This window comes from Fukomys damarensis, unplaced genomic scaffold (genome assembly GCF_012274545.1).
Source record: "Fukomys damarensis isolate Sample0158 unplaced genomic scaffold, DMR_v1.0_HiC HiC_scaffold_23, whole genome shotgun sequence".
Taxonomy (NCBI): domain Eukaryota; kingdom Metazoa; phylum Chordata; class Mammalia; order Rodentia; family Bathyergidae; genus Fukomys; species Fukomys damarensis.
In genome coordinates this window covers 2,020,804-2,044,135 of record NW_022900935.1, presented here as the reverse complement: position 1 = coordinate 2,044,135, position 23,332 = coordinate 2,020,804, and the positions used below count along the sequence as shown (strand labels likewise).

The 23,332-nt window shown below is 55.8% G+C and overlaps 2 protein-coding genes and 1 long non-coding RNA gene across 5 annotated transcripts in view; 1 reads left to right on the top strand and 2 right to left on the bottom strand.

Moving 5' to 3' along the window:
• LOC104855362 overlaps window positions 1-8,202 on the bottom strand; it is a 28,509-nt gene extending 20,307 nt beyond the window's left edge. For 2 of the 3 annotated variants that reach the window (XR_778383.3, XM_033767716.1), the window contains exons 1-3: window positions 7,930-8,202; window positions 7,129-7,325; window positions 6,888-7,044 (exon numbers count right to left, since the gene is read on the bottom strand). Coding sequence is in view for 2 of the 3 variants with exons in the window: in XM_033767716.1 (XP_033623607.1) it covers window positions 6,888-7,044; window positions 7,129-7,325; window positions 7,930-8,139 (564 nt within the window). In the remaining variant the exon portion in view is untranslated. Of the gene's footprint in view, window positions 1-6,202; window positions 6,771-6,887; window positions 7,045-7,128; window positions 7,326-7,929 lie in introns of those variants that run through there. The other variant, XM_010614187.3, reaches the window with a different exon arrangement.
• Window positions 888-4,284, bottom strand: LOC117287353. The gene is made up of 2 exons (XR_004518629.1): window positions 4,255-4,284; window positions 888-3,994 (listed from the first exon to the last, which is right to left on the bottom strand). It is a non-coding gene; the product is annotated as an uncharacterized LOC117287353 (long non-coding RNA).
• Window positions 8,203-18,340: 10,138 nt separating the features above from the next.
• The window catches only part of Padi2 (peptidyl arginine deiminase 2), a 39,040-nt gene continuing 34,048 nt past the window's right edge, over window positions 18,341-23,332 (top strand). Inside the window, exon 1 of the mRNA XM_010614186.2 lies at window positions 18,341-18,504. Coding sequence (XP_010612488.1) covers window positions 18,413-18,504 — 92 coding nt within the window. The 5' untranslated portion in view covers window positions 18,341-18,412. The remainder of the gene's footprint in view (window positions 18,505-23,332) is intronic.

Here is a 23,332-nt window from a genome sequence, read left to right as displayed (position 1 = left end):
CTCTCGACCCGCTCACGCCACGCGGCCACCGCACCCCACGCGGGAGATCCAGGCCGGCGTTCCCACGTCTCGGGTGGGAGACTGAGGCCCCGCAGAAGGGCCACGCGCAGGGCTAGCAGAGCCGGACTTCTGTGAGGCCCTGATCGGCCGTCCTTGCTCTCTGGTCTCCACCTAAGGAGGGTTGTGCAACCCAGACCCCTGCCTTGCCCCTTGGGCCTGGCAGACAGCGGTGCTGAGCGGCGGGAGTGGGCTTTGGAACAGAGCAGAGCCCCGCCCCCATTTAGATGCCACCTCCTCCGGGAAGTCTACTTTCCCCTCCTAGCAGGCGTTCCACTCTGGCCCAGCACCTGCGAACACGTGTGTCCTCTCCTGGCCACAGTGGAGACTTGTGGACCTTTCGCTCTCCTCGGGACTCAAGCTTCCAGAGGGCCCAACCACGTGTTAGTTCCCCAGGATCCTCACAGCCCTAGCGCAGAGACGAAACTCACTAAACGTCCACATACCTACGGATCCCACCCCAAATTCCACCAGGTGAAAAGCGTAAAACCACCCAAGCTGATGATCCAAAGACGGGCGCCATTAACTCCAATGTGCAAGTGACTCAGCTCAGGCACAGACGTTCCAAGGAGTCACCCGCCAATGCCATGACTAAGGCAAGGCAAGGACCTGGGTGTCCGAGTTCTCTGCATCCCCGGGAGGAGAAAGGGCCCCTCCCTCTCAGGCCGCGCCTGACCCGGGCCTGCCTTCAGCTTTTGCTGTTTATATTCCTAGACCGGGGCGGCCAGGTGGCTCTCAGAGCTGAAGGCTCGCATCGCCTTCCCCAGAAGACATGCAAACATCCTTAATAAACGAGGAGTCTTTGCGGATAAATAAGAATAATGACTCAGGAGAGAAATAAGACAAACTCCATAGTTGAAGATCAACCGACCCAACAAGCAGGCACTGGAGGGACCTGGTGAGCGGGCAGGGGCCCCACCATTGTGGGGTGACCTGCTGAGGGGACAGGCAGAGACCAACAACCAGATGGCGGGTGTTTGAGCAGAGTAAAATCGGAGCTGATGGAGGTGGCACAGCGACCAGGACAGGTCTCTCGGGGAGGTGCACGTGCCTGAATGCCAGCAAGGGGCAGGCCGTGGTCAGCTGGCTCCTCGTGTGAGGCCGTCCTGGGCACGGCAACACGGTCAGCCTTGATTTAGCAGACGCCAGTAGTCTGCACCCATGCTGAGGCCGCGCCCTTCGGAGGACGCGTCCCTCCTGCTGACGGGCTCTCTGGCCCTCTTCTGACTCCTCCCCATAAGCAAACACCAGGAGCACCGCCCGTTTCTCTGCTGTCTTCACGGCAGACTCCCCGGAGGGGTTAGTATGATCTCTGTCCTCAAAATGTCACCTCCCGTCGTCCCTTCCACCTGCTGGATTAGGCTTCCATCCCAGCACCACACTGAGGCTGTGACCTCCGTGCCCCCAAACCCAGCAGTTCCTGCTCTGTCCTCATCCCAGGCCTGCTCAGCAGTTTGGCGGCCCCTCTGCCCCTTAGGCGCCTTCCTGTCCTTGACACCAGCAGCCCCCGTCTGCGCCCTGCACTTTCCCGTCCATACCAAAGCAAAGGTCCAGATGGCAACACTGGGAGGATCGGAGGAGATGCGGGGCCTTGGCAGTAGTAAAAGGGCTGCCTGGTGAAGTGAGAGCCGATTTTTAATCTGCCTCAGAGGCAGCCTCACACTGCTCTGTGTCCGTGCAAACGGGGGACCAGGCTGTCCTGTCACCTGGCGGGAGGGTGAGTCGGGTGAATTCTCCGAAGGCAGCTTCTCACTCGCTCCCGACTGCCAGCGATCCTTCTGCCAGATGCTTTCTGTCCACGTAGCTTCAGATGTACAGAAGAATCGCAGGAACAGTGCAAGGATTTCCAGTCACCTTCATGCATCTCACCCCGATCCCCCACAGAGGGACACCTTGCCGCACCCTCCTCTTCCCTCCCCCCCTTTTTTTTCCTTTTCTCCTCTCTCCTTCCTGCTTTCCCTCCTTCTCCCTCTGCGTACCCCCCGCTTCTCCTCTTCCTCCCTCTCTATTTTATGTACTTACAGTCTGCATTTTCTGCATACATGGAATACATTTTCGTACATCCAGACCGCTGCCTAGTCGGTTGCAGTCAGGGCATCACCTACTGTGAGTACGGAGTGTGCATATCCGGAAATTCATGGGAGTCTCTGGCACGGCCGCAGTGCAAATATCAACACGAACCACAACACAATACTATCGTCTGACCCACATACTTTTGGGGGATTCTACCGACTGCCAACATAGCATCCGTTCTAGCAAAAGCAGAACCCCAGACGCTGTGTGGTTATCGAGGCTTGGCTTTAGTTTCCTGCAATCTGGAACGACTCCTGCGGCTCGTACTGTGTGACCCAAGCAGTTTTCACAGAGCCGCACCAACCTGGAGTTTGGGACCCACTGTCATCTCTCTCCCCTCCGCCTACGGCTTCTCGAGCTGCTCTCTGCCCTCCCTGGCCACGTCACTTCCAGTGTCACCTCTTCCAAAGAGCCGTCACCGGCCGCCCTGCGTAGAGTAGGCCCCTTTTCTCCTCTGACTGTGCTGCTTTCCTCCGCAGCCCTCGCCATAACCTGTGATTTGTAGTTTGTTTACATATCCGGGTGTCCGTCCCTAAGGTCGTCTGGGCGTGAGCCGTTTCCTGGCCCGATTTCATCTTTACTTCTTCCCAGAGCCTAACACGGTGCCTGGCATAGAGTAGGTACTCGGGAATATTTACGGAATGAATCAGCAATGAGAGGAAAGAAAAGCAAGCTGTAAAATAAGATGATAGTATTACTACGGTCCCACTTTGCCGGGGGAGGAAAATCCAGGCATCCGACGCCGCACGTATTAGGGCTGTCAAATGCCTGAAAGTGGGAGAAAGTTTGGGCAGAAGGGCAAACGTTGAGCTTCCACTCTTTAATTTTACACAATTCTTTACTGTTGGATTTTTTTCCCACAAGGAACATATATTATCTTGTAACAATCATTGCAATGTGTGTTAAAATTAAACAATGCATTCCCTGTGGTGAGGCTTCCCCGGCCAGCTCTCCTTCCCCTCCTCCCTCAGTGCCTCTCTCGTTCCAGAGGATGCTAGGAACTGTCTGTGCCCTCCCGGGAGGACTTGTGCAACCTCAAGGCCGGGGCCTCCCAGGTATCCCCCGTGGCCTCTCTCCAACCCCCAGTGGCTAAGTGAGCAGGACCCTGGACCCAGGACACGTGCTAGACCAACTCTTTGAAACATATCCCGCACCTGGAAAACTCCTACCTTCCCTTCAGGACCCGGTTCACGTGCCTCAGGGAAGCCCGCCCAGCTCCCTTCAGTGCCCCCTCCTCAGTACGCGCCCTCTGCTCTGACCCTGATCACCACCACCAAAAGAGGTCAGAGAAGGCGCACCATGACTGTCTACACCTGCACCAAAGAGCTTAAGCAGCCCCTTTCCACCTCCGGTCCACAAGGAGCTTCTGTCTGGGAAGCCTCTCCCTTCCTGTCCACTCCCCAGGACCTACTGGCTTCGGAGGCAGATTTGAGCTCTCTCCCCTCCTCGCCACGACTACCCGGGTGCCATGGTACCGTCCCCGTGCTCGGGGGCGTGAGAGTAGGTGCGCCCGGCTGGCAGACGGGGGAAGCCCGGCCTTCACGGGATCCCCCCGATGCAGCACGTCAGGGTCCAGCCCAGCAGACAGAAGACGCTCAGCAAGTGTCTGGAAAGCACAAGCGTGTCTGGAACCGAGGAACCAGCCACAGCCCCAGAGAGGTGGGGACAGAGGGGCGCAGTGGAAGGTGCCCGAGAGAGCTGCCTTGAACTTCTCCACGGCTCAGGGACAAGAGGAAGCCGCGGTGGAAAAGCCTGCTCCCACGTGCCCTGGCTCCACTGAGAACTGCCCAGTCCCGGCCTTCCTCCCTGGCCATCCTTCGGGGCTGTGTCCGTCCCGGTACAAGGAGCAGCTCTGTCCTGCTGTCTGCGGAAGCAGCAGAGGCCCCGAAGTCAGTATCACCGGCTGAGGGGAGACAGCACACGCCTCCCGGTCCCACCTGGCTCTTTCCCCCAGCCTCCCGGCCACCCTACTGATTTTACTCAGGAGATCCCACTTTCCTTATGTGTGTTTTAATAGGAATCTATTTAAGACAAGTGACAACAGTCTTCCAATTATGGCAGTGACCTAAACGTCCCTTCTTAACCTAAGTCTAAAAAGTGATACCAAGGAACAGTGGGGCACACCTGTAATCCCAGCTCTCGGGAGACTGAGGCAGGAGAACTCCTGTAAGTTCAAGGCCAGCCTGAGCTATAGAGCAAGATCCTGTCTCAAAAATTAAAAACTGCAAAATAAAAACGAGGCCAGTTATTTAGCTCAGTGGTGCCGCTCTGGCCTGGCAAGTGCAAGGTCCCAAGTGTGATCCGATACAAAAAAAAACCGTTGGCCAGCCCTGCTTCTGCTCCATCGTGACTTCACAAGTGCTCGGCCTTTCATCTGCAAGCCCTGCAAATGTACTTGACTTAATTCTGCCAGTTCAAGCCCTGCTCCGGGCCCGAACACCCTGTCCTTTCTTGCCCGAGCAATCAGTCATTCCGCAAGTATTTCCTGGTAGCTCTGTGTACCCAGCCTGGGGAGCTGACTGGGGTGAGGGTGGGGGCTCAGGATTGTGCACCCGGACCTACCCCTGCCCTCCCCACCCACACCATCCTGCCATCAATCATAGAACCTTCCAGTTACGGAATCTGAGACCAAAGGCTCCTCAGCATGCGTGGGTTATGGAGCCTGAGAGTGTGGACACTCAGCTCTCTAGGAGAAGCAATGCAGCAGGACCGCAGACCTTTACATTAGGGTGAGGGCATCTTACGGCGCCGAATGGTTGAAGATAAAAACATCCAGACATTACAGTGGTAGAACTGCTTCACCCAGGCCCATTAGCGTCTCAGACCCTAAGACAATGGGAAGAGAGGGTTCTGGGGAGGGCACCGGTGGCTTCCCCCCCCGGCCGAGGGTCCGCACCCACCTCCCACTCCCCTTTATCGGCGGAGTCCTGTTGGAGGGTCCCAGATGCCTCAAGCTTCCTGGGGCCTGAGACCTGGCTCTGGGTCCCCAAGGGATGCCCGAGGTGCCCACAGCCTGGCCTGGCCTCTCCTTCCTGCGCTCAGGGTCGCCCTCAGAGCCCCCACGCCCCACCCCTGTTCGGTCTCCCCGGCCCCTCCCCGTCCTCGCTCCCTCCCTGACTGTTGACTTGGCCGACACTGTCACCTTCCCAGGGTGCCCTTCCGGTCCTCTGTGCAGTGCCCATACCCCGCCTCTCCACAGCTCCATCTCAAGCCCACAAATCTCCACTCAGTCCCACGGCCTGACAAGCGGAGCGAACAAAAGTCCCCCTCTAGGTGTCACCATGGGAGCGAATAACACGGAGCACCCTGGAGGCACAGAAGGGGGTTCAGCCGAAACTGGCTGCGAACTTGGGGGCCTCTGGCTCTGGCTGCACCGGGCACTTGACCTCCATGGGCAAATGCAGATCCGGGCAAAGCAGTTACCAAACCCGTGCCCAGGAGGAAGGGAGGGGAGGCACAGCCGGCAGGCAGGGGCCGTGCAGGGTGACTCCCAGAAAGAGGAAGCTGTTCTGCCACTCAGACTGGGGTGGAGGATGAGGGTCAGGGGTAGGTGAGGTCCGCCTGATTCCCCGCCCCCAGCACCGAGTGACGCAGAGGGGAGGAGCCGGTGAAGGAATGGCGCTGTCAATCATCTCCCTGCCGGGGTGCAGATCTTTGCCTGGAGCGAAAGCAAGCAAGGAAAAGCATTTATGGGGCACGGCCTGTTTGCCTGGTGCGGAGTTTGGCACAGCCTGGCTTAGTCCACCTCCTGGCCTGGCATCAAGGCTGAGAGTGTCCGTGCCCTTCAGGCAGTGACTTCGCCTCTCTGAGCCTCAGAGATGAGGATGCTCCCGTCTGGCGGGTGTGGGGGCATCTCCTCCACAAGAGGCTCTTTATGACCTTCAGGGAAGGTGGGAGAGTACTTCTGGTACCCGCCACCCTCAGATCCCTTCAGTTTAAAATAGTCAGTGTTTCTGGGTAGCCTCGTGTTCCCTCTGTTTGTTTGGTTGGTTGGTTTGGTTTGGGTTTGGTTTTTTTTAGTAGGGTCTCACTAGGTAGCCCAGACCAGCCTCAAACTCACAAGGATCCTCCTGCCGCAGCCTCCCGAGTGCTGGGATTGCAGGCGTGCACCACCACACCCTGCTAGCCTTGTGTTCTGAACCCCATCAGTAGTAACATTAGGCTGAACCAAATAAAGACATCAGCGTTTCACTTTGGACCTGTGAAACTGGCAGTTTCCTAAGTTTCAATCTAAAAATCTATCCTGACAGGTCTGAAATGAATGACTCTGTCTGGCAGAGTAGGTGCCCCATAAACAATGGCTGCATTATTTATAGTCCTTCTTCCGTGTCACAGATTTTAAAACGGAAAACTGAGGCTCAAACTTGCCCAATGCCAGCACCAGGCAGAGAGGACAGGGTGGAGCCACCGTCAGGACTCCCACTTCCTGTGCCCCCTCGCCACCCCCAGCCGCTCCCTTACCACACCCCTTTCCCTGTCACACACAGCAGCCAGCAGGGGCGCCTGGGACAGCACGGCAGAGGGTCAGGGTCCGGAGAGGGCTGGAGGAGGAGGAGTCCTGACCGGAACCAGCCGGGAGCCTTCCCCACAGACTCAGCCTCCGGTCGGGTGTGTGCAGGGACACGCGCAGCTGTGGGGGGCTGCGGGGGGTAGGCCACGACCACTCGTGCGCCTGCGCCTTCCCTGCGCCCCGGTGTGGGTCTGTGGGTAGCTGGGGGTATGGTCTGGGAGACACCCGGAAGAATTTCGGTACATACCTGCGGCACAGGGTCTGCAGCCCAAGGGCTGCGACTGATCTCGGGCTGTGAGCGCTGCTTTGGACATCGAAATGAAAGCAGAGAAGCCGGGCGTGGTGGTGCACACCTGTAATCCAAGCACTGGGAAGGCTGAGGCAGGAGGATCGCTGTGCCTGGGCTACATAGTGAGTTCAAGGTCAGTCTCACTGCATAGTGAGACCCTGTCTAAAAAAAAAAAACAGAGGAGAAAGCAGGAACCTACAGGCAAAAGCTTTCACTGAGACGGAAAGGAAAAACGAGGAAAGGATGTCGGCTTGAAGGGGGCACAGCTCTGGTGCTGAAGATCGGTGTGGCCCAGTGACAGAGGACTGGAGCCAGCTGCGGGAGGGCCCTCGGGTGGGCTAGGCCCTGTTCAGTTTCCACGGGGTAAGCCTCTTCCTCCTGTCCTGAGGCGTCTTCCTGTGTGAGACACGGATCAGCTGCTACACCCCTCCTCCGGCACCCACCTGCCGCGGCGGAGCTCTGGTCAAAGAGCAGGCGCTTAGGGGAGGGGCCGCTCCACACGCTGTTAGCAAAGGAAGAGGGAAAACGCATCTTCCCCTTTACTAGAGAGCTAAGGCTTGAGATTCCTGTGTCTCGTCCTCATGAGGGTCCAGAAGATGCTACCCCAAAATATGCCTGTTTGGCACATGGATTATTTTGACCTAAAAGCCACTGAGAACCAGCAGGAAAGCCCTTTAAAAAAAAAAAGAAAAAGCAGGAAAAATTCCTTACCACCCTCTAACTGCCTGAAAATAGAGTATAAACATCCTGTAAGGGGTTACACACCCTGCTGGAGAACGCGGGTGACTCCACGCAGCACAGGCCCCTCAGGGACTCCCGGGCCCTCTTCAGAGCCCACAAGTGCCTGTGGGGACAGGAAGTCACCCTCCGGACCCCAGGACAGCACACACCCCGACACACACACGGACATCACCTGTGTTCTCTCTGCGACCTCAGGGTCACACCCACAGCGAGCACTGGGAAAGGAACCCGTGGGACTCCACGGGGCTTGGGGACTCACTCTGCTTTGCTCCAGCAGCCAGCTCCTGACCGCAGGATGGTGCGGCAGATGGGACATCAGGGCTCCAAGCTCCTCAGTCTTCTGGCCCAGGGCCCCCCAGTGGCCCGGCCAGGTATCACAAGACCCTGAAATCTGTCCAACTTGTACCTGGGTGGGGGAAAAACTCAGCCAGAGCCCAAGGGGCATCAAGAAAACTGAGGGGAGACTCATTCTGATTCCTTCAGAGATCACCAAGGACACTCCAAAGGAGGGGACCCAGGCAGGAGCTCAGCGTGTGGGTCTAGGAAACAAACTGGCCATAGGCAGATTCCCAACAGGAACACACCACACGTCTGTCACCTGACCTGTGCACTCACTGAGCAGCCCAAAAAGTGAGCACTGACATTCACAGCGTCCTGAGCCACTGAACAGAAGGGGGGCATCTAGGGAAGGTGGAGACACATTCCGGGAGGTGAGGGAAGAAAGGTTGTCTCGTTTTGCAGATTAAGTTGCTCAGTCCAAGAAAGAAGAGGCAGTGGGCTGGGCCAGTCTCTGAGTGAGGGGTGAGGCCAGGGCCACCTCAGTCACCTGTCCTGTCGGGTTCCCCTGTGACAGGGAAGAGGGTCACATGATTGCCTTCCACTGGAGGGACAGCTGCAGTCAGCGAAGGGCAAGAAATAAAAAATAAATTAAAAAGAGAAAAAGAAAGCCAAATGTGGCAGCCCACACTTGAAATCCCAGGACTCGGGAGGCTGAGGCAGGAGGATCGCCAAGAATTTGAGGCCAGCCTGGGCTACACAGTGGGTTCGAGGCCAGCCTGTACCACACTGGGAGACCCTGTCTCAAAAACAAAAACAAAGAAAGAGATAAGGGCAGCACAAGGGAAGCTCCCCCCACCCCACCCCCATGCTTTCAGAGGAAGAGGGGCAAGAGACAAGGGAGGGAGACAGTCAGGGAGACCTTGGACCTGAGACGGCGCCTTCAGTTTCAAGTACTCAGCCTGCCAAAGTGTTACACTCTAGGGGTTCGCCTTCTGAGCCCCAGCACTCTCCGAGGGCAGCTAGCTCCTCAGTCATACCCCTGATGATAGAAATCTCTTTTCTCGTCGTTTTTTTCTTTGTTTCAGTAAGTACTGGGTACTGAACAGGGCCGTCACAGTGAGACACATCCCCAGCCCCTTTTTATTTCTTATGTTGATACAGGGTCTTGCTAAGTCACCAAGTTGCCCAGGCTGGGCTTGAACTTGTGACCCTCCTGCCTCCTGCTGGGACTGCAGCCACGCACCACCACACCCAGCTAAGAACTCTTCTTGAGAAGAGCAGAAAGCTGCCTCTCCGCGGCCCTCACTCCCCAGTGGTCCCTGGGACAGGTACCTCCCTTAGGTTCTGAGTTCATTCATTCATTCTTTCACGGATCCATTCAGCTACTCGTAAAGCAGCTGCCGTGCACAGGCAGACTGAATGTTCCCTGGGGAGGATTCCGAGGGGCAGCAGGTAAGTAAGGCTGCCAGGTAAGCCACAGGATGCCCAGTCAAAAGTGAATTTTAGGTGAGCACTGAATCATTTTTGTGTCCTGTGTGATATTTGGGACCTAGGGAAAGTAGTCATTGTTTATCTGAAACTCACATGCAACTGGGTGCCTCGTGTTTCTATTTGCCTAAGTAAGTTATTTTCATCCGGTAATGACTACAGGAAAATGAACCAGGCAGAAGAGTTATGCTTTAGCCAGGGTGGTCAAGGGAGCCAGGACCTCCTAGAAAGGTGGACCCAACCCCAGACTCTGCCTCCCCATGTCTGGTTTTTCTACACAGTATCCCGGCTTCTTAGGCTGTGACTCTTGGTCACTACCGAAACCTTATATTAGGCTGCGACTCTGGCTCTAATGAAAGTTTAGAGCTGTCCCAGGAGCCAGACAAGCACCACGGAGATTCACTTGGGTGCTATTCAAATGTCTGTAACAGGGCAGCCCCAACAGATATGGGCAGAATTCAGAACAGAGCCAAGCAGGGATTCCATAGTTGGATTCAAAAAGGTGAGAAAGCCACCAGGGAGGTCATTTCCTAGCCCCAGATCTGACTGGGGAAACAGGGACTAGACACGCTGGACCCAGAGGACATAGGCTACGTGACCATTCCCTCTTAGGTTACAAGAAATCCTGCTGTGGTTCCTTTGAGATCTGGGTCAAAACTTATGTCCAGGCCTGGGGATTTAGCTCAGTGGTTCCACCACCTGCCTCGCAATCGCAAGGTCCCGAGTTCGATCCTCGGTACCAAAACAAAACGAAAAAAATCAAACAAATGAAAGGAGTCAGAGAAATAATAAGCGCAAGCTTGGAATTTTAACTACTTGCAATATTGACAATGACATATAGGAACAACAGGACACTCTCAAGTTTTTATTTGCAAGTGCACAGATGACTCATTGATTTAGACCTGTGATTTTTAAACGGAAATTGTGAACCTAAACAGAAAGTCAGAGACAGGCTCTCGGAAACAAATAAGTGTTCCTAGGAACAACGGGGGACCACAGTCTGGAATATACGTGCTGTGACCTCAGAGGCTTATCCAAAGGCATCGGAACAAAAGACTTTCGGAAACAAAGAGAAGCCACACAGGCTGTGTAACAAGAACCCCCAGCCGCAGGGCCCAGCTGAAGGGCCCGTGGGGCTCAGATCATCGGTGAGGACAGCCGTTACCAACTGGCCTCTGGTGCAGGCTGCGTGCTGAAGTCCCTTGGGCCTGGGGCAGCTCTTTGCCGTGGCTCCTGCTACAGGCAGGTGTGCGGGCCCTGCAGGACTTTCCTGCGTTACAGTCACTTCTTACTGGCATCATCGTGCACGAAGGGTCCTGTGTCATAGCCTCCTGTTTCCATCTGTTATGGTTTGATGTGAAGTGATTCCATTTTGGTACCAGTGACTTTCACAAAGTCTTACTAAGTTTGTCAACAGTAGTAAGCTGTGAGAACTTAAATCCACCCCATTTATAATATACATTCTTGGAGTTCTAAGAAATATCTAAGAGCCTTAAAAAGTCTTATTAGGGCAACAGAAATAGTTTTAAAAAGAAACCGCGTGTATTTACAAGTGTTTAAATGTACACATGTTTAAACATGTTTAATTAACCCAGATTGTATACCTAGGGGGTCAAATATTCAGTTTTCGAATTTTAATTTTAAAAATCATTTTAAAAGTTGTTACATTAGGGCCCTGGATTTAGCTCAGCGGTGCCACCACCTGCCTTGCAAGTGCAAGGTACTGAGTTCGAACCTCAGCACCAAAAAAATAAAAAAGTTGTTACACACACACTTGTGGTCCCAGCTACTTGGGAGGCTGAAGAGGAAGCCTGAGACCAGCTTGGGCAAATATTGTGAGATCCAATCTCAAAAAAAAAAGGAAAAAATTCTAAACATTTTATAAATGTTTTTCATTTCACTTTTTGTTTTTCCACACCCACTAAACACCAGCACCACCCCCCTCACCCCCAGCAGCAGCCACGATTCTGCTTTCCGTCTCCAGGAGCCTGACTGCTCCAAGTGCCTCCTACAAACCGACTCATCCAGCATGGGTTCACACCAGAGGACTTTTCACCTGAACCCAAAGCTTGCCGGCAATTGTTGGCTGCATAGCGGCGGTGAACAGAATATTCATTTCGAAAGCCAAAGGGAACCAGCGACCTATTCTCAGCACAGAAGCCTCAGGGCACCAAGACTGCCCGCTGGCATGACGGCATGACAGCTGCAGAAATTAAATCGCATCACCCACTCCCACCTTCCTAGCGCCCTCAGCTCCCAGCTGGGGTCCAAATGGGCCAGACGGCACCTTCCCCAGGGAGACCAGGCGGCTCAGCCGCCACCTCTAGCACCTGCTACGAACCGGGGGCTTCGTGCTCCTCCTCATTTCGTTCCTCTCACAGTCAGTGGGGAAGACACTTTCACCAGCACATTCGACAGATGGGGAAACTGAGGCACGGACCAGGTCAGGCAGCACTGGGATCCAAATCCAGCCCCGACACCCAGCCGCATTTTGCTGGATTTCAAGACTTCTGCTCCCCTCTCCCCACCTCCACTTAGCTTGCTCTCTAAATCCTTTTCTTCCTTCTCTGAACCCTAGGAGGCTGTGCTGGGATCCTGGTCAGCAACGCCCCTGCTGGAAACTGGGCACAGGGCGCTCCCTCGGGCGCAGCTGGCCCCGTGCCCAGGAAGGTCCTACTTCGGGTCCTACTGCTGACCTCACACGAGTGGAGTCTCTGGATCGTGACCCCAACCACCAGGAGAAGAGGGCCCCAAAAGCTAAAGGAAAGGGCCAGACTCTCAAGACAGGGCAGGCTCGGACCATCTCTGGCAAGAAAACCGACCGCCTCCTGATTCTAAAATGGGGACCCGGCGCCACCTGGTGGCAACACCTCTTCCAGCCTATTCTTTAACTTTTTTTTTTTTAGCCGTTTTTTCTTTTGTTTTTTTTTGTTGTTGTTGTTGTTGTTGTTTTGTTTGTTTATTTGTTTTGAGATAGGGTCTCACTATGTACTTGAGACTCACCTGGAATTCACTGTGTAGCCCAGGCTGGTCTTGAACTTACAGTGATCCTCCTGCCTCAGCCTCCCGAGTGCTGGGATTACAGGTGTGCGCCACTACGCCCCGCTGTTTGGTACATTTTAGATTTGCATAACGATAACATTCATCATATGGAGTTTGCACCTGTACATGATATATCTTGCTGATTCCTGTTTTTCCATTCCCCTCTCCTCTTCAACCCCTCTTCCCCTCTTTATTTACAAAAGCTTTGTTTCCACTTTCCCTTCTGTTATCTTTTATCTTGTTCCTCCCTTCCTTTCCCGCTCCCCCACCTTGTACCCCCTTCCATTTTAATATTTTTCCCATTTCCCAATATCTAAGTAGAAATTTTGGTTCTTATTTACTCTTTCAGTTTCTCACGCCAGAGAAGCGATGAGGTATTTGCACAGGTGTGTCAAATTTATTTCTCAAGGTGCATCTCTTTAGCTAGAAATGTCTCAAGCTTATCCCTCTTGACGGCAGAGTAGTACTCCGCTGTATTTTTAAAAAACATATCTTCTTTATCTGTTCATCAGTTGATGGGCATTTGGGCTGTTTCCACGATTTAGCTGTTACAAACTGTGCTGTCACATGCATGGATGTGCGCATATCGCTGTGATAGGAGGCTTTTAATTCATTTAGGAAGATGCCAAGAAGGGGAATAGCAACAGACACATTTTTCCCCTGGTACAGCACGGTATCTTCTTGCCCTGAATCCCCCTAGGAACAAGGGATTCCACTGTCTTCACCAAGCATTTATCTCCGATGCCCAGGCCCCGAACTCCACCAGGAGAGGTGATGGAGCACAAGGTGGTCATGGCCTTTGGAGGGTCTGGAGGGGTGGACCGGCACCTCCCAGAGAGGAACAGGGCAAGCTGGAAATGCCAGCCTCACAGGCAACTTTAAATTTCCAAGTAGCCGCATCTTTTTTTAAAAATTAAAATAAATAGGTAAAACGAATTTTGCAATATTTTTATTTCCCCCAGAATGTCCGAGATAGTCTGTCAACATGTAATCAATATTCTTTAAAAAGTATTTTAGAGACAGGTGTGATGGCTCACACCTATAATCCCAGCATTCAAACAGCTGAGGCAGGAGGCTCACCATGAGTTCAAGGCCTGGGTTACCTAGTGAGTTCAAGGCCAGCCTGAACTACACAGCGAGACCCTTTCTCAAAAAAAAAAAAAAAATTTTATTTTCTTGGGCTGGGAGTACAGCTCAGTAGCAAAGCATTTGCCTAGCATGCGGAAAGTTCTGGGTCCCATCCCCAGCACTGCAAAAATAAATAAAGTGATCTTTTGTCTTGCCAGTTCTTTGAAATCTGTGTGTATTTTACACGCATCAATGTACATCTTGATCTGAATGGTGCCCAGTCATTGAGTCAGATTCCAGCTAGATGTGGTTGCGTAGGATACTTGTCAGATGCGATTAACACATACCCAGTCGATGCCCAAGAAAGCAGACTGCCCTCCCAAGGGTGGGCAGGCCTGGTCCGGCGTGAGGGTTTGTGGACGACAATCAGTTACCTTCACTGAAACTGCAGTTACGCGATGTTCGGTGCGTTAATGCTCTCCGTGGCCCTGTGACGCGCTGTGTTCCAAAACAGTTCCCAACCGAGCCTTGTGACCAAGACAAGAGAACAGGCTGTGGATGCGGAAGGAGGGACGGGGCAGATGTGCTCGCAGTCAGGTGAAGCCGAATACCCCACATCCATCCAGAGACGTCATCTTGGAGCAGTTGTCCCTTGTGGGGCCATAAAAATTTGACCACTCCCTGTTACGTGGAGGGATTTAAGCTATAAGTTCTGAACTGGCTGCTTGAAAATCTCCCTCCTTCTCAGAGGTTGGACAAATGCCTACAGGGATCATCTTTGGCCATTGTCAACACGATCTTTTAAAGTGAAAAACTTGCCATTCTACCGATATTCATGAAGCCTCTGGATAGGAAAAGGGCTTCGGATTTTAAATTGTGACAAAGGTAATTTTAAAGGAATAAAGCTTTCTCAGCAGCGCCACACCTGCCTCTCAAGCACAAGGTTCTGAGCTCGATCCCCAGTACCCAAAAGAAAGAATGAAAGTCTTGCGATTCTTAATTTCAAAGAAAAGAATGCAGCGTCCTCTCTGCCCAGATGTCTAGACCTCCAACCCCACAGCCATGCAGCCGGTGCATTAACACATCTCTGCCTCCTCGTACTCACCCTCCCAGGCGGTGCGAGTAGAGAGGGGTTGAGTCCTGTCCTCAGCAGTCCCAGCCATCGGACGCCCAGCCCTCCCTCCGCGGGAGATGCCCTGCAGGGTGGAGGGCCGAGGCAGGTACGTGTGGAACGAGTGCCCCTCCTCACAGCTGGCCAAAGACGCCTCCCAAGGCACTGGGACCCGGAGGTGGGCTGTGCTGGGCCAGAGGACACGAGGGAGCCGAGCAAGGTGGAGCGGGGTGGACGGTCCCTCGGGTGGGGAGGGCACGGGCCCCACTGCCGGCCACTCTGTCTCCTGCCAGAATTCCTGCTCCGCTCAGCTGCCCGCAGCAGCCAGCACGATCACCCTAAGTGCATCTCGTGCCATCTCCCTGTTCCAGAGGCCTTCTATGGCTCCCCATGACCTTAGCACAAAGCCGGAAAGGCTTTCACAGACTCCCCAGGCTCTGTGTGCCCAGGCCACGCGGCCAGGCTGCCTCTCACATTGCACAGGCTTTGAAGCATGTTATAGAACAGCACGGACCATCAGAAGCCCCTTTACCTGGCTTCGAACATCTGCCCACATGCGTCTGTGAGACTCGGCCGGTGCCTGGCCGTGGTGCACTGCGCAGTGGACTTCATGATTCCACCGTTTCCCACAGTCCTGGGTTGGGCTCCTGTCTCCTTCACAGAGGAAGAAACAGAGAGGTCACCAGCTATGAGTGAAAGAGCCAGGCCTGAGCCCCCTACAAGTCTACCAAGTCCAGAGGCCCCAGGCCTCTCATCAGGCAGGTCGATGGCTCTGTGCAAACGAAAGGTGATAACAGCACCCACCTCGTAGGGTTCTTGCGTGGATAAAGTGAGCTAAGACATGGGAAGCTGCCAGAGGCTCAGGACATATGGACCCCACCTCCCTGCAAGACTGAATCTGCTATGATCTCACTGCAGGGTCCCGGGTGATCGTGTTTTTTCAGTTTTCACCGACTGACCAGGCGTTACTGTGAATTTCTTTCTTTGCACACGGGATGAGCTGCCAGTGTCCTCAAAGCAGGCCGTGGATGTCTGTGTCCACCCGACCCAGGCTTCCCCCGGCCTGGCCCCAAGAGCCCCCTGAGAAGGGTCATAGCAGGAGACAGCACAGAAGACCCCTCTCCCAGCCCCAGAGCTCCGGCACCTATTTGGCAGGGGTGGAGGCTGCTGGGGGTGTGGGCCCACCAGCACCAGGAACTGGCCCGAGCTAGGTCTGCCCTTTGCTGGCATCTCAAAAAAGGTACCAAGTGATCCCTGTGGATCTTCCAGGCCCTGGGGAGCAGTGGGAGCGGCCGTGGTGCGTGAGACCTCCGGCCCTGAATCCGGCAACAGCTGCGACCGCTCCAGCTATTTTAAACCCCTGAGCACCAGGAAACTCCTGGCCCATCCACCAGGCACCGTGCCCGATAGGGCGAGCCAGAGATGGCAGCAGCCCTGTGGGTGGGCGGCCAGTGTAGTCTAAAGCAGGGGCTGCATTTCTGTGCAGCATCATCTCATTTAACACCCTCCTCGCATCGGGCTCAGAGATGGGTTGCTTGCCTGCCCAGGGCTGCCCAAGGTCAAGGCTGAAAGGATCTCTGCCTTGCCCCCGCCTGTGGCCCAAAGGCCTGCAAGTTCCCATCCTGCTGTGGTACTCTCAGAAGCTGTGCAACCCAGGCTACGTCTTCACCTTCTCTGTGCTCTGTCTTCATCTGCAGAGTGCGGGCTGCTGGGAGGGTAGAATGCCCCGATCCTAATCCACACGACAAGGGCCACCTGATCCGGGACAGCCCACCGCAAGGAACCATAAGCAGCCACTGCTATTTCTCGCTGGGAGTCACCCTTTGCCTCAGGCCACCACTGCCCTGATGGTGTCATGACCCAGCTCTGCCTTGCTCAATGCAGACCAGCGATGTCCTCCTCCATCCCCCGGAACCCCAGTTTCCCATGGGTGAAACGAACCAGTGTTCTATGTCCCCCAGAAAATGAGCACCCCGGCATGTGTCCAATATCTGCCACACACAGTAAGGCTTCACAAGGAACTTAGAGCAGGGGTACCTGGTCCGGAGCCACCTCTGTGGGCCTCAAAATTGGCTCTGATTGGAGGATGCGCCCATCAAGGCCACCAGGGGCCAATCAGAAGTCACCAGCCTATCCCTGTGCCTGCTGTGGTACCTGGCTGGGGTGGGGGCATCAGGACCCCCGGCCTCGGTTTGAGCTCTCCCTTCCCCATCCACATTCCTCCCAGATCCCACCCTGGGAAGCAGCTGGGCTCTTCACCACCTTCTTATTTGGGCACCTGGGGAGAAGGTTGGAGTCAGGGACTGGGCGTGCGTCTGCTCTGGCCATGCTGTTTTTTATTTTTATTAAGGAAGAATCCAGCATGACTTAAATCTCTTTTTATTTTTTTATTTGCAGTGACGGGGATCAAACCCAGGACCTCACACATTCTAAGCAAATGTTCTACCACTGAGCTATACTCCAGCCCAGCTCTGTCCAGGTGCACCCCTTCCTGGGACCCCCACCACCCTCCTGAGCAGCCTCTCCTTGGCCCACCCACCCTCCAGGTCCCCAACCAAGGAAGGTCCCCAAACTCACACGACACCAAATCACCTCACCCACCCCTGGCCTGGGTCAGAGAAGAAGGGGCTGATGGGGGGGCTGGTGGGGGAGGGCTGCCCAGGCCCCACTCCATGTCACCCCACATCTCTGCCCCCACAGAGCACAGACTGACCTCTCCAGGGCACTCCCTCCCCTCGGCAACTCGGGCCAACCCAGGCCCTAGTCTTTGCCCCCTCTCTGTCCCCTCGACTGGCACCAGACGTCAGCCACCAGGTGCCACCCAAATCTCAGCCCATAAACACTGACTGGGTCAATCCCCTCCTCTGCAGCCCTCTCACGATCCCCGCAGGGTCTGCACAGCCTTCCTTGCCAGGGAGGCCCATTGTCCTCCTCCCAGGAGCCACCGGGCGGGCTCCCACCCACGCCCAGCCTGGCACTCTGGCCCTATCAGCTGCTGACTTCCCCCCTGAGAGCCCACACCCAATTTGGGATCTGATGAGGAGGGCAGGGCTCTCGATTATGTCTTCCTTCCCGGCTTTGGTCAAGAGGCTGCCTCTTCTTCCTCAATCAGTAGACACCTCCTTCGAGAAAGCTGAGGCAGCCTGGTGTGGTGCCACACATCTGTAATCCAAGCACTCTAGAAAGCTGAGGCAGGAGGATCACAAGTTGTTGTCCTGTCTGGGCACTGGGCCACTTAGCTGTTTAGCAAGACCCTATCTCAAATTTTTTTAATTTAAAAAAGATTGAGAATGTAGCTCAATGCAAAAGACCTAAACTCGGTCCGCAGTAGGGTGGGGGGAAAAAGGCTCAGGGGTCCCTCCCTCTGACAAGGCTTCCAGGACCCCAGACTGGGTTAGGGCACGTCCCCGCGCTCCCACCAACGCCTGTCTCCCTCTGGCAGCCCCACGTTGAGTTTTCTGACTAAGCTGGGAGGATCTGGAGGGGAGACGGGGTTTGTTGAATGAAAGAAAGATAGAGCCAAACGTGGAAAAGACGAGACTGCCTGCTTGGCGACTTCGCTCCGATCTCGGCTAAGGAGTGGGGGGAGCGGGGGGCGGAGCCACCGTGAACCCAATGAGAGAGGAGCCCGGCGGATGCCACGCCCACGCCACGCCCCCCGACGGCCCGATAAGGCAGCTCGCTGGGTCCAGCCGGCGAAGGCTGCTGCGACGGACTCACCTGCGACAGGTGCCGGGCGGCCCGGTGCGGGAAGATGCTGCGCGAGCGGACGGTGCGGCTGCAGTTCGGGAGCCGCATTGAGGCGGTGTACGTGCTGGGCACGCAGCTCTGGACCGACGTCTACAGGTGAGCTGGGCCGGAGACCCCTGCGACCACCGCGCTCGGCCGCAAATCCCAAGGACCCCCCTCCCCTTCCTCTGACTCAGGGACGTGAACATCCTGACCCCAGCCGCTGTGCCCCTCAAGTGGGGCTCCCAGAAATCCCAGGAACTTCACCCCAAACCTCTGCCGGATTCCCTGAGATCCCAAGCCCCTCCTGGTCACCCTGACACCACCGCAGCTCCCTCACTACCCCTCTCCAAGACCCCCCGATTCCCCAGTGTCCCCTCGCCGGCCCTCTCCACCCCGTCCCCAGGGGACATCAGCACCCCTCCGTTTCCCCACTGCCCAATTCCCCTTTCACTTCCCTCAGCCCTCCTGACTCACCCACTCCACCCCAGCTCCTGCCTCCTGCAGCCTGCTCAGCAGAAGCCTCTGGAGGTTTGCTGGGCAGGGGCAGGACCACGGGGGAATCTGGCTCCTTGGGTGCTCAGGGTTCCGATTTCATCCTCCGGGGGCTGTGGTGGCTGCGTGCCCCAGGCCTCTGGCCATGAGCTCTGTGTCCCCGAATACCTTCCCTGACTTCCCTTTGGGGTCAGAGAGAGACCACCCTAAGTGAACTGAGGGCCTAGGATTCTGGGCACACGGGTGGGGTCTTTCAGAGCGTCCCAGATCCAGGACCCTGTTCTCTTTCTGCCTCTCTGTGCACAAACTCGGTACAGTGCAGGATTTCTCAAACAACAGGCACAGGTTAGGGCCCCAGGGACACAGCGAGTCCGTGGCGCAGCTCCCCTGGTGTGTGAATGGGGCCTTCAGAAGTGTGGGTGAAGGGTGGGTCTATCTGTAGCCTCTGTAACAAGCTTTGACACGGCCCCGTCACCGCTAGGGGGAAAGAGGACCTGTGATCTTCAGTCCCCTGGCCTCTCTGAGCCTTTCTCACTCTCTAACCAGTCTGCCTCCTGGAGCACCTCCCAGGCCCCCAACAAAGCCCAGCCTCGTGTCTTCCCCATACCCTCCTAGGTGTATTCGTTCCTCCCATCCCTGTGGCCCTGACAGTCCTGCCTACCTACCCAGCCACCCCACTGCCGCCTCCACAGCAGGCCCTTGCCATGCTGACCCCACTCAGCCTCATGACCTCCCTGCAACTCTGCCCTGGCCTGAGCCTCAGTGGTCCCCACTGTACACCTCAGGCTGGGTCACTGACGTCACAGCTCAGCAGTCGGGTGAGGTCCCGGCACCTGTGGCTCTGCCAGGGAGTGGGCCAGGAGCCAGGCGATCAGGTCTCTAAGCCTCAGCTGTCACCATACCCGCCTGTTTGTTTGTTGGGACACTTTTGGTGCTGCCTGGAAGGCTGGTGAGGTGGCCCGGTGAGGGTGAGGAGGAAGGAGGGGCTGTGCTCTGTCCGCCACCCTGCAGGGAGAGGTGCAGGCCAGTGAGGGCACAGAAGCCAGAGCAGTGAGGGGTCCCTTTGCCCTTCCTGGGACGCAACTACAGCCACATGGGTCCAGACCCTCCCCTGGTCCTGAGGTCCTCCCCAACTGACAGAAGCCACCACTGTCCCGCAGGCCCCACTGTCTCGGTCCGTGGTCTGAGTCCACGCTTTTTAAAAGTTAAAAAGGTGCAATTCGTTTTCATAATATATTTTATTTAACATAACATATCCAAATATGTAATCTACATGCAGATTATTAATGAGATAGTTGACATTCTTGTTTCATGCTAAATCTTTGAAACGCAATGTGTTACGCTTACAGCACAGCTCTGCGTGAACTGGTCTCGTTGCACACACCCACAGCCACGTGTGCTGTGGCCACTGTTCGGGTCACACCACAAGTCTGCAGAGTCTCTCTCTCTCTCTCTCAGGTTTTTTAGACAGGGTCTTGCTAAGTACCCTAGGCTGGCCTTGATCTCTTGGTGATCCTCCTGCCTCAGCCTTCAGTGTGCTGAGATCATAGGCGTGCACCTCCATGCCTGGTTTAGAGGAGGGATTCTCAATCACTGTTGCACTTGAGGCCAGATAAGCTTTGTGGAGGGGGTGGTCCCATAAGCTGTGGGATATTTAGGGGCATCCCTGGCCTCCTATAGCAATCCCCAGTCCTGACAACCAAGACATCCCCAGGTTATACCCGCAGGAAGGGAACAAATCCCAGCCCTGAGAGACTTTCGGGTCTAGGAGAAGGCAGCCCCTCTGGATGGGAAACTGAGACGGGGCTCTTCCTGCTAGTGTCTTTTTTGGTGCCTGCTGGACCGGTGGCAGCAGGGAGTGCTGTGAGCAGCTCTCTCTACAGTCACAGACCTGGGGTTGTCTGTGGACGACCCCTTCTGTAGGTGGGAATGTGAGCCTCAGAGAGACGCAGCGTTTTCCCGGTGACACCCAGGACTCCGGTGCCTGTCCAACTCAGGACTCAGGCTCTTGTTCTCCGCTGTACCCCGTAGGACCCGAAAGCCACCACGGCCCTGTCCACTGTCCATCCACTTCCATGCAGCCCTTCCCTCCCCACCACGTCCTCCAGGCCCAGGCTCCGATGAAGCCTCTTCCCTCCAAGCACAGAGGAGAGGCCTCCTGCCTCCACCTAGCCACGTTCCAACGACCAATCTCCAGCGAGCTCTGCCCTACCCACAGGAAGGGGGAGGAGATTTCCCCTAGAGAATGGGCTTTGTGGCTGTTGTTGTTGAGGGCACCTAGTACTCCCTTCTGCATTCCCAGGGTGTCCGTCCTAGGTCTGGCGTGCGGCACCCTGCACACAAACTCTCCCTGTCGTCCCTTTAGCTGGCTACTCCCCTAGGGTGACAGTGGGCGGCAGGTGGGGGTGGTTCCTTTGCCCTTCCCCGGCGTTCCCCAAGGCGAGGATGACTGGCTGCTTTCTCTGTTGGGCCTGGCCCAGCAACTCTCCGGCAGAAGACCGGGAAGGGGACGGGGCAGGGTTCTTAGACTCGGGCTCAGGAAAGCACTGGGAAAATGGAAGCAAATGCAGACATGCACCCTCATTAGGGAAGAGCATAGAGAATTCAGATTCTTCTCCACTCTCTCCCAGGTTTTCTCTGTCTCTTGGTTGGTGTGAGTGCTGGGGATTTATCTGTTTTTGGGTTTTTTTTTTTTTTAAAGTGTCATTAGGACCGAGGCCAGGAGGGTCTGAGTCCAGTTCGCAGCAGTGGGGCCCCGAGGTACCACAGGCTCCTCTCCCCACACCACATCAGTCCCATCTGCTAGATTTTGCTCCCCACACTCCATTCTGGTGTTAGCTCTTGAATGCACCAAGCTCGTTCCCCACCCCAGGGCCTTTGCACCTGTTATTCCCCACACCTGGCTCACATCAGTCAAGACTCAGTTCAAATGTCACTTTGCCCAGGCAGTCTTCTTTGTCTGCCCACATGCCTGCATGCCCCCCTCTGAGCCCTGGGCACTCTATCTCCGTACCCTCTTCTTTTTCCTTATTATTCATCGAATGTTACCAGCTAACATGTATTAAGTATTTCTCAGGTACCTGGCAGCCTTTCTAATTCTGCATGCTCTCCTCACACATACTTACAATTTACCAGCATCTAAACCTCACAACAGTGTCATGATGCTGTGCTATTATTGCCACCAGCCTGTTGGGGAGGGGAAGACAGCAGTGTTGGTCTGAGATGGCACAGCTGGTGAGGGGTGGGCAGCGCCCTGTCCCGCCCTTGCTGGGGGCTGCATGTCAGGCCCTCTCGCCTCCCCACATGTGCAGGCCCCAAGCCTGTGGAGCCTTCGGGTTGAGCGAATGGATAAATGGATGTGGCCCAGCCTGGCCCGGAGCCACGTTCCACACGCCCAGCCTCAGGGGTGGACACCGCTGGACGGGGCCCTGGAAGGTCAAGGGCGTGGGGCCGAGCTTGGCCCGCAGGCTTGGCCCTGAGAAAGAATGTCGGAGCGGGGAATTCGGCCCAAGTCAGGCGGCCCCATAAATTAGAACAGCGCCAGAGTCCTCAACCCTGAGAGGAGGCCCTGCCGGGAGCTGCCCAGGCTCCGGTTTCAGCTGCAGCGGACCTGGCACCCTGCGCGCCCAACCCCCACTCCCTGGCACGGCCGGGATCCCTGAGTCAGGGCAGGGGCACCGTGGCAGGGGCTCACCCTCTGCCCGCCCCCGCTGGCCTGCGTGCCTGGCAGTCATCAGGGGAAGCCGTGCTCCTGCCCACATGCCAGACCCTGCACCTAAGGGCCCTGTCCACCCACTCCACTGACCTCGGACATTCACCCAAGGGCCCGGGACAGCCGGCCAGGACTCTGCACTGTGACTCCCATCTGTGACACAAGTAGAGGCCTCTCTTTTGCTGCTCTCCAGAGCCAGGAGCCCCTGCCTGGAGGACCGCAGGGAAGACTCTCACCTGTGGCTTCTCCCCAGGGAAGGAGCAGCCAGGCCTGCACCTCGGGGAGCTCGAGTCCACCTCACACTGTCCCTGAGACTCGGAGCTGGCTCTGGCCCTCTGCGGGCCTCGGTGTGCGCGCCTGTAACGTGGGGGCATCGGCATGGGCTTGGTAACCCTCCCACTTAGTAAGTAGCAAAGATAGTATGGGAAGTGGACTTATATTAGTAAAGCAAATTAGGACAAGCCCATAACACACCTGAAAAGGGTGCTTAGGTGGTTTGTTAAGTGCTGTTTGAGGCAGCAGCAGAGGGAGAGAGGGTTGCGTTCTGGCTGGTGGGATCCGGAAGACTTCCTGCAGAGGTGGCCACTGAGGCAGAAAGAGCAGTGCTTTGGTGGCCTGGAGAGGAAGGCTTGAGGTCAGAGAGCTCAGCCAAGGCTTTGAAGGCTCAGCTCAGGTGCTGGACTTTGTTCTGTAGGTAGTAGGGAGTCACTGAAGGCTCCCGAGGAAGGGAATAACCAT